Below are 14,384 nucleotides of genomic sequence, written 5' to 3'. Positions count from 1 at the left end.
CTGTTCTCATTTAAAGCTGTTTTTATACAGTGATACCTGGTCTTATCTAAACTTTACTCAAGTTTCAGCTTTCATCCTGCTCTAAATATATCCTTCTATAAAGCAAAAGCAAAAGAAAAATATAATATTAGTTATACAATAAAACCACAACTTTATACTTTACCCTGCGCGTTTTAGGTCTTGAGTTACATACACCCAGGTTGTACAAAAGAACCTCCCCTGATAAATATCAGACAATGAAACTGAGTGGAATGATTAAACCTGTTGAGTCAGTACTTGTACACATTGCTCTTCAGGAAGCTTCCTTCTTGCTTACTTTATTTTAAAGCTTTGAAACCTCCTTTCTCCAGATTTCTATCATGAAGCCTGTTGCTCATATCCTGGCTGCAGCGGAATACGGCAGATGAAATGTTGTAAGCTGGCTGATTATCTTTTTGCTTATTTTGAAATGTTTTAGTCTTTGTGTTATGAAAGGAACCTTTTTCTTAACTCTGTCTAGTTTATCTATATTTGCATTATGTTTTTTTTTTATAATTGTGGCTATTCTGCTTCTCAGCAATGAGACTCTGTTTTACATATTAACATTTCTTCAATAAATAGGACACAGATCCTTAGTTAGTTTTAGCCTTTTTATCTGCTGTTCTTTAAACAGACAAAATAGTAATGTCTTTATATTTTATTAGCACAGATAATAGCACAGGGCTAGTTCACACAGTATCTGTAAAATTTTGCGGTGGCGTAATGTATGCTGGTAGACATATTGTCTAGGCTAATTGAAACTGTACAACAGAATGCGACCACATTAAGTACAATTAAACATTTTTAAGAAACAGCTTGGAGGTAACATTACTCAAAGTTGACATAACTGGAAATTGATCTAACAAAAGTCTTTACATGGCTGTTTTGAAACTTGTTTTTGTATTTATGTTGCTTGGTAGAGGGTGAAGAAAACATTCATTATTACTGGTTTAGTTGCCCTCATACTGGATCTTATCTTTCTACATATGCTGGTGTCTTTTGTGTGGTTACAAATATAAGGGGACGGATGCAGTTTTTTTCAAATGATCTGAAGGACATGGCTGCTTAATGCATTAATGAATCAGCAATGCATGCATTTATCGGCTGATAAAAGGAAAAAAAAAACAGAATTGGCTGAAAATAATGGGGTGTGCTTCTCTATCTGCAGTTCCAAATAGGAACAGATTGGAACAAGTTGCATCGCTTATATAAAGTTGAGGATGTTTTAAACTTTGTGATGATAGCTCACCTCGATCAACTACACAATGTCCAACTATCTAGACCAGGGGTGTAAACTCGTGTTTAAAACAGACCGCATCAGCATCTTCTAATCTTTAAAATGTTCATTTCAGCTGTATGATGAAAACTAGCCTTAATTCAGTTACATAAAGCTTACTGCTCCTTTTTCTATGATTACTCTCACTTATTTTAGGTTAGAAAAATAGCATTGACTCTTCAATTACAGGTCAGTCTTCTCAAATTTTACAAAATTTTTCCAGAACTCATCAGATAAAGTCTAACGTCTAATTGGTGTACTAAAACAAATGGTCACAAAAATTTACTTTTAACTACCATATTTAGATCTGGAAACATAATCAAAATATATATTTTTTTATTCTTAAAATGTAGTATAAATTGTCATGACTCAGAACAGAAGGACCCAGTATTCAGGAAAACAGACAGTGGGATTGGAGTATCAGCTGCTAGGGCATCTATCATAGGAAACTCTGCAGAAAGGAAACACAGGTTAGTCATAATTATCTAATGGAGAAAGATTATGAATGTAAGTCACTAGCCTGGTTTACAAGTTCAGCCCGTGCCCAGAGAACAAGGTAGAATCCAGTCAGTGGGCTGCCAACAAGATGCAGTGGGCACCGCCCTGAGTGTCATAGATGCTGCAGCCCTGGAGAAAAGAGGACAAGCAGGAGTCCGAAGACAGATCAGGCAAACGGATCAGAACAAATAACAGGCAGGCTCTGAGGTTGAGAGGCAGATCAGTATCAGATCATCAGAAACACTAAGGTATGCTGAAAACACTCTTACCACAGGCTGGAGAGAAGTAATCTGCCCTGATGAATGGAAGCAAGACGTTTAAATAGAGGCAGGAGCAGGTAGATCAGATGAGCATTGATGAAAAACCAGGCAGAGTTAGACAGGTGAATGAAATTAATAATTAAGCTGGTGATCAGCACCGAGATCATGACATAAAGTGACATAAAGTTTTAAAAAGTTTTAAAGTATTTACTAAACATATTTAATCATAATTAAACACAAGTTTACTTATCTTATTCCATACTATCAAGATCTTATGAGTTTCAGGACTTTGCAGCAGAAATAACCAAGTTCAATGAACTTAGGCATATGTATTCACATACTTGGCCTTAAACTTATTTCAATACTTTTCGGTAAAATTATACTCTTGCATACTAATCTTAAGTACATTAAAAATGTTTTATAAGAAAGAAAATGTCCTGTATACAGCTTCATTTTCAGTATAAATAAGCATACTCATTGTACGCTTCAATAATGTAATTTTTGCTAAGTGTAGGCAGAGACAGTGACAGATAATAAATATCCCTCTAAATTCAATGGTGAAGTTGGACATAATGTGGTCTAGCGTAGGTTTCTAGGATTTTATTTGTTCAATGTGTAATACAAGTTAGTGCAGTTTTTATCAGAGACTGCTGTGAGATGAAATTGCCCTCAATTTCTTAAAAACCAAGGATTATAATTGTTTGTCTGTTTTCTATTTCATGTGGTGTAAAGCATAAATAAGTGGAACTAGTTTCCCAGAATAAACGTCCCTACTGGGACAATAAATTCAATTCTGTGTATTATATCTAGTCCTTTGAAAGACAAAGAGAGTGTGGAAAGGTGACCACGCTCTCTCTGTCAGTGCAGCATAATTAACGTGCCTACTGGCACAATCTGAAGCCATTCTATGGGACTGAAAACCACTATATAACAATCATGTGCGTGCATGCGTATTCATCAATCTATTTATGTGTAATTTAAAAATAATTTCAGTCGTTCTTCTTCTCTGCCGCTCCTCTGACCTGGAATGCCCTCCCTGATCATCTGAGAGAACCACAGACTATTCAGACTTTTTAAAAAAGGATTAAAAAGATTTATTTTTAGCAGGACGTATGACTTTTAACATTTTACAATTATGCTATTGATTTTATTCAAGTGTTTTAAAGCGATGTTTAATTTGAAATTATGATTTTACCCTTCTATAATGATTTTACATGTAGCACTTTGAGATTTTTTTTCTTGAACTTAAAGTGCATTACAAATAAAATTTATTATTATTATTATTATTCATGTGTTGCAAAAAAATAAATAAATAAAAATAAAATGATCCACATGCCGCTCGTATTGCACAAAGTAAAAACAATATCTCAGATCTACTATCAACTGGGTTTTAGAATCCTCACGCTATAAATATTTAATTCTCTGTTAAACAATGCCGATCATTCTTTAATAAGATCCTCATCTAACACACATGCAATGTTTGTTTTTAAACCTAATGTGTGTAAAGAACCTATTGAATGATTTTTTTAGTTTTTTTATGCACAAACTATGACAAAACATTAACTAAACTACGAAATAAAACAGTGATTGGATGTAAGGAATGCAGAGACAGAGGAAACTCTATGTAATGCATATTACATGCTGGTCTGACGTGGTATGCTGAGCTGACAGAACACCGGGCGGGAACGGAGCAAATAGTCATCCCACGTGGAGTAGTTTCTTGTGATTGGCCTATACAAGGGAGCTCTGTGATTAGTTGCAAACCATCCCGTTTAAAAATGGTTTTGTGTATCAAGGCTCATCAGGAGAGTCTCAAAAATCCACAGACAAATGCAGTGAAGTTTAAAGACCACTGGTACTTTGTAATTTAATTCATAATTGTTTACGGACCAGAAATACTTTGGCGAATCATGCTGTGCATGTGTGAATCTTGTGTGCTTGCTTGAGTGAATCGTGCTGTGTGTGTCGATCTTGTACTGTGCGTGTATGAATCACATACTTGTATTTGTGAAAATTGAGACCTATTTAGCTCCATACAACCTTGTTTATAAATGCTGGAGATCGGCCTGTTTTCCAGTGTAGTCCTGTTTCTCTGACCGTGACTGGCTGGATGTGCTTTCTTCATCCTCTGACATGGGAGCTGGCTCGGAGCTCGCCAGCCTGGCTGTGTGTTTTCTGGACGGGGCCTTTTACAGTTGCTTTTTGTATCTCTGCTTCCGTCTCTTTGAACCCCAGTCGGCCTCGGCAGACGGCCGCTCTCACTGAGCCTGGTTCTGCTGGAGGTTTCTTCCTGTTAAAATGGAGTTTTTCCTCTCCACTGTCGCTACAAGCATGCTTAGTGTGAGGGATTGTATTTGAGTCAATGAGTCGATGCAATCAACTGGTTTTCCTTCGATAGAAAACTTTGAATCAATTTGACTGGATGATCTGGTGAACTGTGAAGGGCCTTGAGATGACTTGTGTTGTGAATTGGCGCTATATAAAAAAAATGAATTGAACTGAACAGTTGCAATCAGTCGATTTTAGTGTAGCTGTCAATGAGACTTCTGCTTCTCTCGGAAGGGATTTTGGTCAACTCTTCCTAAGTAAACTGCTCTCGCCGTCTTATGTTTGAAGGGTGCCGTCCAAAAAAAAAAAAGTGATTTTTGATAACAAGAGTAAATGTGTAAATTAATACAGCTGATATTACAACCCTTCTAGATTACATGACCCCACAGAATAAAAAATGCCTAATTTACAGCAGCAGACTCCATCAAAAGCTGTCGTCTTTTGAAGACCCATGTTTTCCCACAAGGATAAGTTATCTCAAAAATCAGTAGCGCGTGGGACTTCAGCAGCGCTGTGACCATCCAGTCACAGGCCCGATTCAGTGGCTTGACGAATGTCTGTGTACTGTAGTGTAACATTGTTTTTGCACAGTAAAAAGTGCATTGGAACTAAAACAGACTTGCCCCCCCATGCCCATTAATGATACACAGCTATTTAAAACGGATACTAGTGATCACATAAGTATTTTTATTATATTGTGTAGTTGGATGTGTGTGTATATATATAAAACTGTAACTGGAGCTGTCACGTCTTGGTTGAGGTTTTGAGGACCCAAATGAAGAGGTAGTTTTAATGAAAATGGTAAACAAAGGCAGTCCAAAAATCCAACTAAAAATTTAACAGACCAGAACCATGGAGACATCAAGGGAAAACACGTACATAGAGCCAGGGAGAGACGAGGGGAGACGACTACAGCGAAGACAGGACCAGCAACAACAAGGAACCAACAAAGAGTGAGAGCAGAGGGATAGCATAAATAGCTGACAGAGACAAAGGGAGGGCTAACGAGCTGACAAGGAGCAGGTGTGAGAGGAGACAACGAGGGAGGCAAGGGGAAAGGAACACACAAAAACACACACAAAAGGGCTACAGAGGACAACAGAAAAACATGAGAACTAACAAATCTAGAAAATACAACAAATCTGGAATTAAACCAATAAAACTAGAAAAAAAGGAGCAAAGTAAAGAACAACAGAACCAAGACCATGACAGGAGCATGTAACAAAAGCAATTTCCCTCTGGGATTATTAAAGTATTTCTGATTCTGATTCTAAGGTACTAAAATATAGTAGCATGAAGTTTATATTGTATATAATGGGGCTTTTTCTATAATCTAGTTTCAATTTTAACAACACAAAATGTCGACAGATGGTGGCAGTGTAGAGACAATGTTTATGTATGCTGACCTTACCCTTTTTAAGGCTAAAAAAACAACTAGGTAAACACTATCATAACAAATGTAGTTTTTTTAATTTGACGATCAATATATGCTTTTCAGTGTTCATATTATATTCATAGTCTGCCAATAGGTTGGTTTAAGTTAAATTGTGATTTTAAATTAGATAGATAGTAGGTTCAAAGTTTTGCTTTAACCTTTTAAGATGTTTGTCAAAGTTGGACACTTCTCTCCAGACAACTGTTTAAAATAGGAACTTATTTTATCCGCTTAGCATTGTTGTAACACATTTCTTCTATGTCTGCACTTTTGAACTGCTGCTGTATGTCTTTTTTTTTATCTTTGGCTTTTATTATTTGCAATACTTAGATTGACCTTAGTATATTATTGGCTTCACTGTGTCTATCCTTATAATATTCTTATTCCTTATTTGTAAGTGTTTTATACAGTTTTCAGTTATATGCAGCAATTTGTTTCAGCTGTGGTTGTTTCAAAGTGGTTTACAAATGACGTGTGGTATGGATTGCCATAGATTTTTTGCTGTATCACATAAAATCCCATAAAATTAAATGAAAATTGTGATTGTTAAGTAACGTCATTGCAACGTAACAAAGAAAGGTTTTTCGATATACAAAGTACTCGAACCATGTCAGAGAATTTCAGTAATGTTACGTTTGATAAAATGTCTCCAAGAAGAGAAAATGTAGACGGTAGACCTTTTTACTTTAGTAAATTCTTCAAATTGTTCCCATATTTTCTGAATGGGTTGCATCCTGAAACCTTTAGCATGTAAGGAAATTGACTGATTACATGTTTTTATTAAATGTTTTTTTTTTGTATAATGCAAAGTATTACTGTAACAGTAATCCATGCCTTTGTTACATCTTGGCTGGATCACTATAACACACTTTATTTTGGGGTGAGCCAGTTGGTGCAAAAAGACGCTGCATGCTTTAAGCTGGAGTACGCAAGAGTGAACACATGACCACATTCCTGGCCTCCCTCCATTAGCTGTCTGTGCATTTTAGAGTCCATTAAAGATTATTGTATTTGCTTTTAAGTCTTTAAATGCTCTTTAAATAAAGTTTGTAACTTTCCTTGGTATAAACAGCACTTTGTGGTGGCTGAAAGGGCTCTAAAATAAGGTTGAGTTGAGCTGAAAGTATATGTTAAGATTTTAGCCTTCGTCAAACATGTTGGAGGAAGCACGTTAGGGATTTATTTGAGCTATAGGAATGGTGATGTTCGACTTGTCTGGAAAGGTTATGCAGTGATCTCTAAAGAGGAAATTTAAGTCCACATACATAGCAGATTACACATAATAAACTTTTGTTTATCTGAATTTATTTTCCCAAAGAGCTTTAATTAGCTAAATTTGCAGAGATTTTTTTCTCTTTTTTTCAGGATTTGCACAAATATATGTAAAAAAGAAAAAAAGGCTGGCGTCACGTGATCCAGAACAACCATGGTCATGCAACTGCATACCTTCAACTCCTTACATAAGAGAGGCATTAAACACAGTTTTTTTTTTTTTTTTTGGCAAGACAATAAGTCTGTCACGGAAGTTTTAGGCCCTTTTCTGTCAGATGTAACACTGGAACCGGTTTGGTAGGGGATTCCTCACTGACACTCAACCAACAGGAACTTAGAGTTTTGGCAGGGACTATAAAAATGCAATTACTGTATGTAAGAGGATTATTTTTCCCAACTCACAACAAAAGCTTATCTCTTAGCTGTTACGCTCAATTAAATAAGGTGAAGATAAGAGCTGTTTAAACTGCACAAGCAGAATATAAATTATCTAATAAACAGCGGAATACATATTATCTTACATTAAAAAAAAAAATATTTTCATATATCAGACAGAAAATCGCAAGCCAAGTCAAAACCTTCAGAAAATGCAAGGAACATACAAGACCTTTATTGAATTAGATATTTGATTTAAACATGAGGTACTATTCTTGACAGGTTTCCTACCTGAAATCAGAAACCGGATGACCAGAATGCTACCCTGGTTTTATTAGATCTTCCTGAAACAGAAGCAATGCTATGAGGGAACTTCTTGGAGCAGTTCGGCTGAGGTCATCCTGAAGAGATCACGTCACTATAGGTTTGTATGGTTTGGAAACACCCTGGGGTATGTGTGTGAACAGACATCTGTCAACACGAAAGATGGTTGTCTAAATTTCAGTAAAGTCAAAGTATGGCTTGAGAGATCAGGGATCTGTGAGACAATTCAAGACTTTTTTTTTTATTTTTTTATTTTTATTTTTTTTTCAAATTAAATAAAAAATTCACAGCTGAAACAAACAGAATATGTAGAAAAAAGTTATTATCATTAGAAACAACTGATCTTTTCTTTAATCAAAATAGAATTTTTTGTGAAGAGAATATTTTATATTGCAATTGCTGTGTGTTTATGTTTTAGCCTAAATTTTTGCACATGCACAACTAACAGCTTTGGGCACACTTTGCTTTATTTTCTGTTTTTGTGAACTTGCATTCGCTGACCAGGTGTGTAGACTGGTGTCAATTGTTTAAACCAGACATCAACTATTTTTATCCAGGCTAGCTCTATAGTGGTGCTTCCATGAGGAGCCCCATGCTTCTCACCAGATGGAAGGGAGAGGTTTGAGACTCATGCTTGTATCTGGCTTTTTTAACCATCGTGGATGGAAAAACTTGGCATTCTGTTAATCATTGTAGGGAAAGTCAGATCTTCCCAGATTGACACTATTAACTTGGCTACAGCAGCTTGGACTTTTTAACTGAGACTTAAACATGTGCTAACTCTTGTAACTGTAAGAGGAGAGAAGCTGTCTGGCTATTTGTGAAAAATTGTTAGAGTAGCCTGGGTTATTAAACCATCAAAGAGAAAACCTGCAATAAGGACATTTGGTTTCTGGCCTTCTAGGCCTTCTGGCCCATAAGTTCAGGAGCCTTGACCAAAGAGCTTTACACTACATTCAGTCTTTTAACCCATTCAGAAAGACACACTGATGGTGGAAAACTATTATAGCCACAGCTGCCCTGGGGCTCACTGAGAAAAGCAAGACTTTCGCACACAGGTTGCATCGAGTCCTCTAACCACCATTAGTAGGCAATGTGGGTGAAGTGTCTTGTCCAAGGATACAACGAGATTGAAAACTGAGCTAGGGGCATATCCCAAACAGTTACCAACAGACTCTAGACACAGCATCCCCAGACTTTTGGAGTTTACAATGTAGAATCCTGCAGAATCCCAAAAGCTTTGTAAAGATCGTGTTCTAATTTCTCCATTCATTTTAATACCATCTAGCCTGAACTTCTCTGGGACTAGTCACGATCCTTTAGCGGTGAACCCCCAAGCATGCTTGCAGGGGTGGGCAATTCCAGTTTCTGGGAGCCTGTATCCCGCAACTTTTAGATCCACCCTTGGTCCAACACAGCTAAGTCAAATGACTGAGTTACCTAAGTATGCAGCCAGTTCCTCCAGAGTCCTCCTAATCACCTAATTATTTGATTCAGGTGTGTTAAACCAATGGCAGATCTAAAAGTTGCAGGATACCGGCCCTCAGGAATTGGAACTGCACATCCCTGCCTTAGTGGTTGCATGCAGCATGTAAGGATAGTGGGCTGTGTATCTGAAAGGATGGTCCGCAGTACAGGGACCAACACTGGGGGAAGTTCTCACATCTTTTCTGTTCACCTGCTACATTGCAACTTATCCATCTACTCCCCTGGCCTCCACCTTCAGGAGTTCTCAGACAACTCAGCCATTCTTATTCTCATCACAGCCGACAATAACTGATAGGAAAATCTTTGTATGCAGCAAGATTTATGTACTGGTGTTGAAAAGTCTTTGGATTGCATTGGCCCTTCTCTCTGCATGGATGGGTTTTGAGGTCGATGACGGTTTGGGAAATGCTCCATTTGTGAAAGCAAAGCTTTTCTCCTTGCTATTAATAAAACAATCGTAAGGGTCTGCCCTGTCAGAAAGGACATGACAAAAGGCAGTATGAATTTTTAGTCATAGTACATGACAAGACCGTTTTAAGTTAAGCCAATTCTGTTTCAGCTGCACTTCGCAACAATAATCTATGTATGTTATCACTTAGATGGATAATAAAATATAAAATAAAAATAAATAAATTGAACTTTATTGGTCTTACAATGGAGAAATTAACTCTTTGCATTTAACCTTTCCCCTTTGGGGAGCAGTGAGCTGCCACTGTGCAGTGCCTGGGGCTTAAGGGTCTTGCTCAGAGACCCAGAGTGGCAGTCTGTGGGAATGGGTTTCAAACTCTATGCCCTAACCACTGGACCTGCACTCCCCCATCATTACATATGAACTTTATGATGCAATTATTACACTTTGTAGCAGTTTTACTGATTGTTTTATTACTTTTGTAGTGTACAGTGTTAACTTTTTTAGGTAAAATTGGTCATAATATCCATTTATCATTATATTCTACTGTGACAGCTGTTCATTTATTTTCTGTTGAGGAAGCTAATATGGTATAGTTATTATAGATACTTTAGTTGTATAAATTAAATTGTAAAAAGTAACGTTATTTTTTTAAATTAATAGTCAGGTGATATTTCTGTGTGTCAAATGTTTAATGGCTTTGTGGGTTTTTTTGTCTTTTGTTTTGTTTCTTCAGCATTTACCTAAAATATTTTCTAAAGGAATGGCAATAAACAAGAGGATCTTGACCATCTTAGTCCTCCTGGTAACACTGCTCGTCTTGGAAAAAGGAAACTTCAACTTTCATTTTCACTCTCCAGTCTTGGCTTTTCTAGTAAGCCCACTTTATTTACTTGCAACAGTAAACACAGAATGCGGGAGTTGTTCACGATCACACAGGTTCATGTTCCATATAAATAACAAGGAAATGATTCTGTTGTTCCAGGAACCACACGGTGAAGCCTTTCTTTCTCACACACGACAGAAAAGGAATGGTTAGTTTGAAGCAGTAAAAGGCTTGATTAATCCTAATGTTATGAAAAAAACGACTACCAAAATATTTTAGGTGACTATGTGATTGTAGAAAAGATTACATATAAATTTCAAACATTAACTATTGCAGTTCTTTTGGACCCTGGGATTTACACAGCAAGCATTTTAATAAATACATCAAATGCAGAAAACTATGAGCAGCTCCTATCAAACCTGAATGCTACCAGCTTTCCTCTGGAAATTGATAACGTCACAGAGATCCAAGATATTACTGTCACTACAGGTGAGTGTTACTTCTGAGATGGTTTGTTGACAAAAAAACATCTATATCACTGATACAGTATATAGCATTTATGTTTAACATTCTCACACACAGTTTGTGTCTCCACTGATGCTGGCTTCCAATGTGAGTGTGAAGAGCAGTTTGCTTGGCCCTACAGGACCTGCATCTCATATGGAGCGTGTGACTCTATATCAGGTGGTATCTGTACATGCATCAAAGGATTCCCAGCTGATGGCTCATCCTGTCAGCTAATATCAGGTTAGCATGGCTCAATTATAGATGGAAATACTGTGACACATGTGCCTCCTCCATATATATTACAGTTTGCGAAAATTAGTAATCCTGTCATGATTTAGCAGGTTACTAGCCCAAGATGCAGAACTCCACAGACACTGAGGCAGGATTAAAGTCCAATATTTATTAGGATCCACACAGGGTTCTGCCCTGGAAGGCAGGGAAGACAGAGCACAGGTTAAACTCAGGGACAGATTAACAAGCTCAAACTCACTGGTTCGCTGGTTCAGACCAACTGGGTTTAACAGGCACAGATAAGCAGATTCAGGCAGGCATGGCAATGGCATGGCAGAGCATGACAAGGACAATGACCATGGCATGGCAAGGCAAAGCAAGGCAGCACATGGCAACAATGACTATGACCACGATCCGGCTCAGAGTGAAGCTATCAAACAGCTTATATAGGGAGAGGTTAATCAGCAGAGCTGATAGGAATCAGCTGAGCGCAGAGAACCAGCTCCCAGGAGAGGATCCATGGCGCCCTCTGGTGGGCAAACCTCTGGATCCCAACAGAAATAGAAGCCCAAAAGGAAGGGATCCACACAGCCCTCTGGAGGGCAAACCCTTGGATCCCAACAAATCCTTTAATCTTCAGTAGTAATAATATTTTTTACATGCATGAATACAACTAAAAATGACACGTGAAAATATTCTGTACTGGGTCAGATTATAGTGAAACACTTATAGTAAGTGAATTTAAGTGGATATAAGTTTTGCTGTCTATATCCTTATTTACAGTACATGTTGTGATGCCAATAGCTTCTGATATCTTACATCCTAGCTCCTCTGCTGCCTGTCTAAAGCCTTCTTCTTTATTGTCATCTTGGGGTTATTTTCTGAATGTATGCCGTCCCCAGTTTAGAATTCAGCTTTATTGTCATTACACTGCCACAAGTACAGAGCAACGAAATTCAATCTCTGCATTTGGGGAGCAGTGGGCTGCCATTGTGCAGTGTCCGGGGAGAAGTGTGGGGTTAAGGGTCTTGCTCAGGGACCCAGAATGGCAGACTTTGGGAGTGGGCCTTAAATTCAGAACCTCTGGGATCCAAGCGCAATGCAGCCACTCCCGTAGGTGAGCTACGTAGAAAATGTAATGAGTTAAACTAAAAGTTATTCTAAATTCTCCTCAGGTTTGAGTGTGTGCGCGAATGGCTGTTTGTCTTGTTTGTCTCTGTGTTGCCCCGCAATGGACTGGTGACCTCTCCAGGATGGACCCTGCCTGTCGCCTGTAGATAGCTGGAGATAAGCACCAGCACCCCTTGCGACCCCGCTTGAGATAAGCACGATGGAAACTGGATGGAAATTAAATGCAATAAATTAACATTTACATTAAATTAGAAGACATGTGTGTGTGTGGTCTTGTGTTTAATACATTGTATGGCCCATTTTAAGGGAAAATAGCACATTGTGGGGACTGGCTGATCCTTGTGGCACCCAATGACTAGACCCCAAGTGGGGAATAGCTGTTTTTGGGTCAGGGGTCAGGTTTCGGACTAAGCTATGAAATTAATTTATGTTGGGATTAGGGTTGTGTGTGTGTGTGCTCCTGTTTTAGAATACAAGTAACAAACTGTTTCAGTTTCTAAAATTTGGAGTGATAGGTTTATCTAAGGACAGTCCCCGAACAAGGTCTTTGATGTACAAATTTCTCCTTTTCCAATATCTTACAGAGTTGCTTGTTCAGACTGAATATGAAGTTGATTTGGAGCTGAATGTAACAGATGTTGCAACAGTGGATTTCCTCAGAATTCTTCTGAACAATGGGAGCGCTTTTACTACAAACGCTGTAGTGAATGTCACACAGATTGCCTTCACTACAGGTAAGAAATTATATGAAAGATATTGTTCGCAAGACCATAAAAAACTTAAAACACAGTTCCCATTTGGAGTGATCCTGTTGTAATATTATCTATCTAATGTTTTCCCTCCAGTTTGCTCTCCAAACGGCGGTGGTTACCAGTGCAGATGTGAGGATCAGTATCGTTGGTCATGTGACCAGTGTCAAACATATGGATCATGTGACAACATAACTGGAGACACTTGTGGATGCATTAATGGCATTCCTGCTGATGGACAGTACTGCCAGTCTCTGGATCAATACAGTGAGTTCAGTTGGAGTTGGTAAAAACCTTGATGTGATTTCTCCATTAAATGGAATAACCTGATCAGATCACTAGATTCTCTAAGGCAAAGATATGTTTCGCCCTGAAGGAAACTACTGTCAGATTCTGTTAAGTCTTCTACTCATCAAAGAATGTTTGGTTTACTTCTAGTTTTGCTGTGACATAAAATGTTTTGTACATAAATGGTAAATTCTGAAGCAACAGAAAATGTGTGAAACAGCATATCTGCTGTTGAAAGATATTATGCCATCAAGTCTAGCCAAATAAGTTTTGATTCAAACAGTGTTTTTCAGTTAGTTTAACACAGAGAGAATCTGGTCTGGTTATGTTAGGCTGTGACCTACCTGGGGAAAAATCAGTATCTTAGATGGTGCATAATGTGAATTGGCACTATAAAATAAAATTAATTTGATTTAACTGAGGGAACCTACAATAGAGTGAGGCATATTTTGAAAGTAATGCCATTATCTATGTATCTATATGCATTCAGTCTCTCCTTCTTTCTCTTTATCTTTACAGACTTTACAAATTGCTCAGATACCACAACAGCACGTAAGATAGTCGTTTTAATACATAAATGATATAGAACTGTATTAATCTGAAATAGAAACACTTTACCCACTCTAACTTTTGTCCTAAATCTCATTTTTAATTTCACTCCCTGCAGCCCCACCATTTGTTTATCTCTATTTTCTTCATGTTGAGCTGAACAGTACAGATGTTGCAGCTGTTAGAGAACTGAGGAAAATCAGCTACCCCATCAGCATCAACAGCTACATAGAGATCTCTGATGTTAACATCTCTACCGGTAAGACCAATAGATTCAAAGATTTACTATTATGCTGTTAAATGATAGGTAGACATTGATATATTTATGCATGATAAACCAAAAAAAAAAATATGCATGAAGCAAATGAGTTTGTATTTGTTTCCATATATCCAGAAGTTGTGAAGAAGATCTCAGTTTGA

At 37.7% G+C, this 14,384-nt stretch overlaps 1 protein-coding gene across 1 annotated transcript; it reads left to right on the top strand.

Annotated features, from left to right (window-relative positions):
- Window positions 1-285: 285 nt before the first annotated feature.
- Window positions 286-14,384, top strand: LOC107095715 (adhesion G protein-coupled receptor F5-like). Its single transcript, XM_015391958.1, has 11 exons — window positions 286-413; window positions 7,745-7,886; window positions 10,420-10,557; window positions 10,669-10,717; window positions 10,846-10,998; window positions 11,092-11,256; window positions 12,963-13,112; window positions 13,224-13,394; window positions 13,935-13,967; window positions 14,083-14,223; window positions 14,359-14,384. Exons 3-11 carry the CDS (start codon window positions 10,447-10,449, stop codon window positions 14,382-14,384), a joined length of 999 nt encoding a protein of 332 aa, XP_015247444.1. The 5' UTR covers window positions 286-413; window positions 7,745-7,886; window positions 10,420-10,446.

The sequence above is a fragment of the Cyprinodon variegatus genome, unplaced genomic scaffold (genome assembly GCF_000732505.1).
Source record: "Cyprinodon variegatus isolate N-32 unplaced genomic scaffold, C_variegatus-1.0 Scaffold567, whole genome shotgun sequence".
NCBI classification, from domain to species: Eukaryota; Metazoa; Chordata; class Actinopteri; order Cyprinodontiformes; family Cyprinodontidae; genus Cyprinodon; species Cyprinodon variegatus.
The sequence above is the reverse complement of the archived record's forward strand: the minus strand, read 5'-3'. Positions and strand labels throughout refer to the sequence as shown.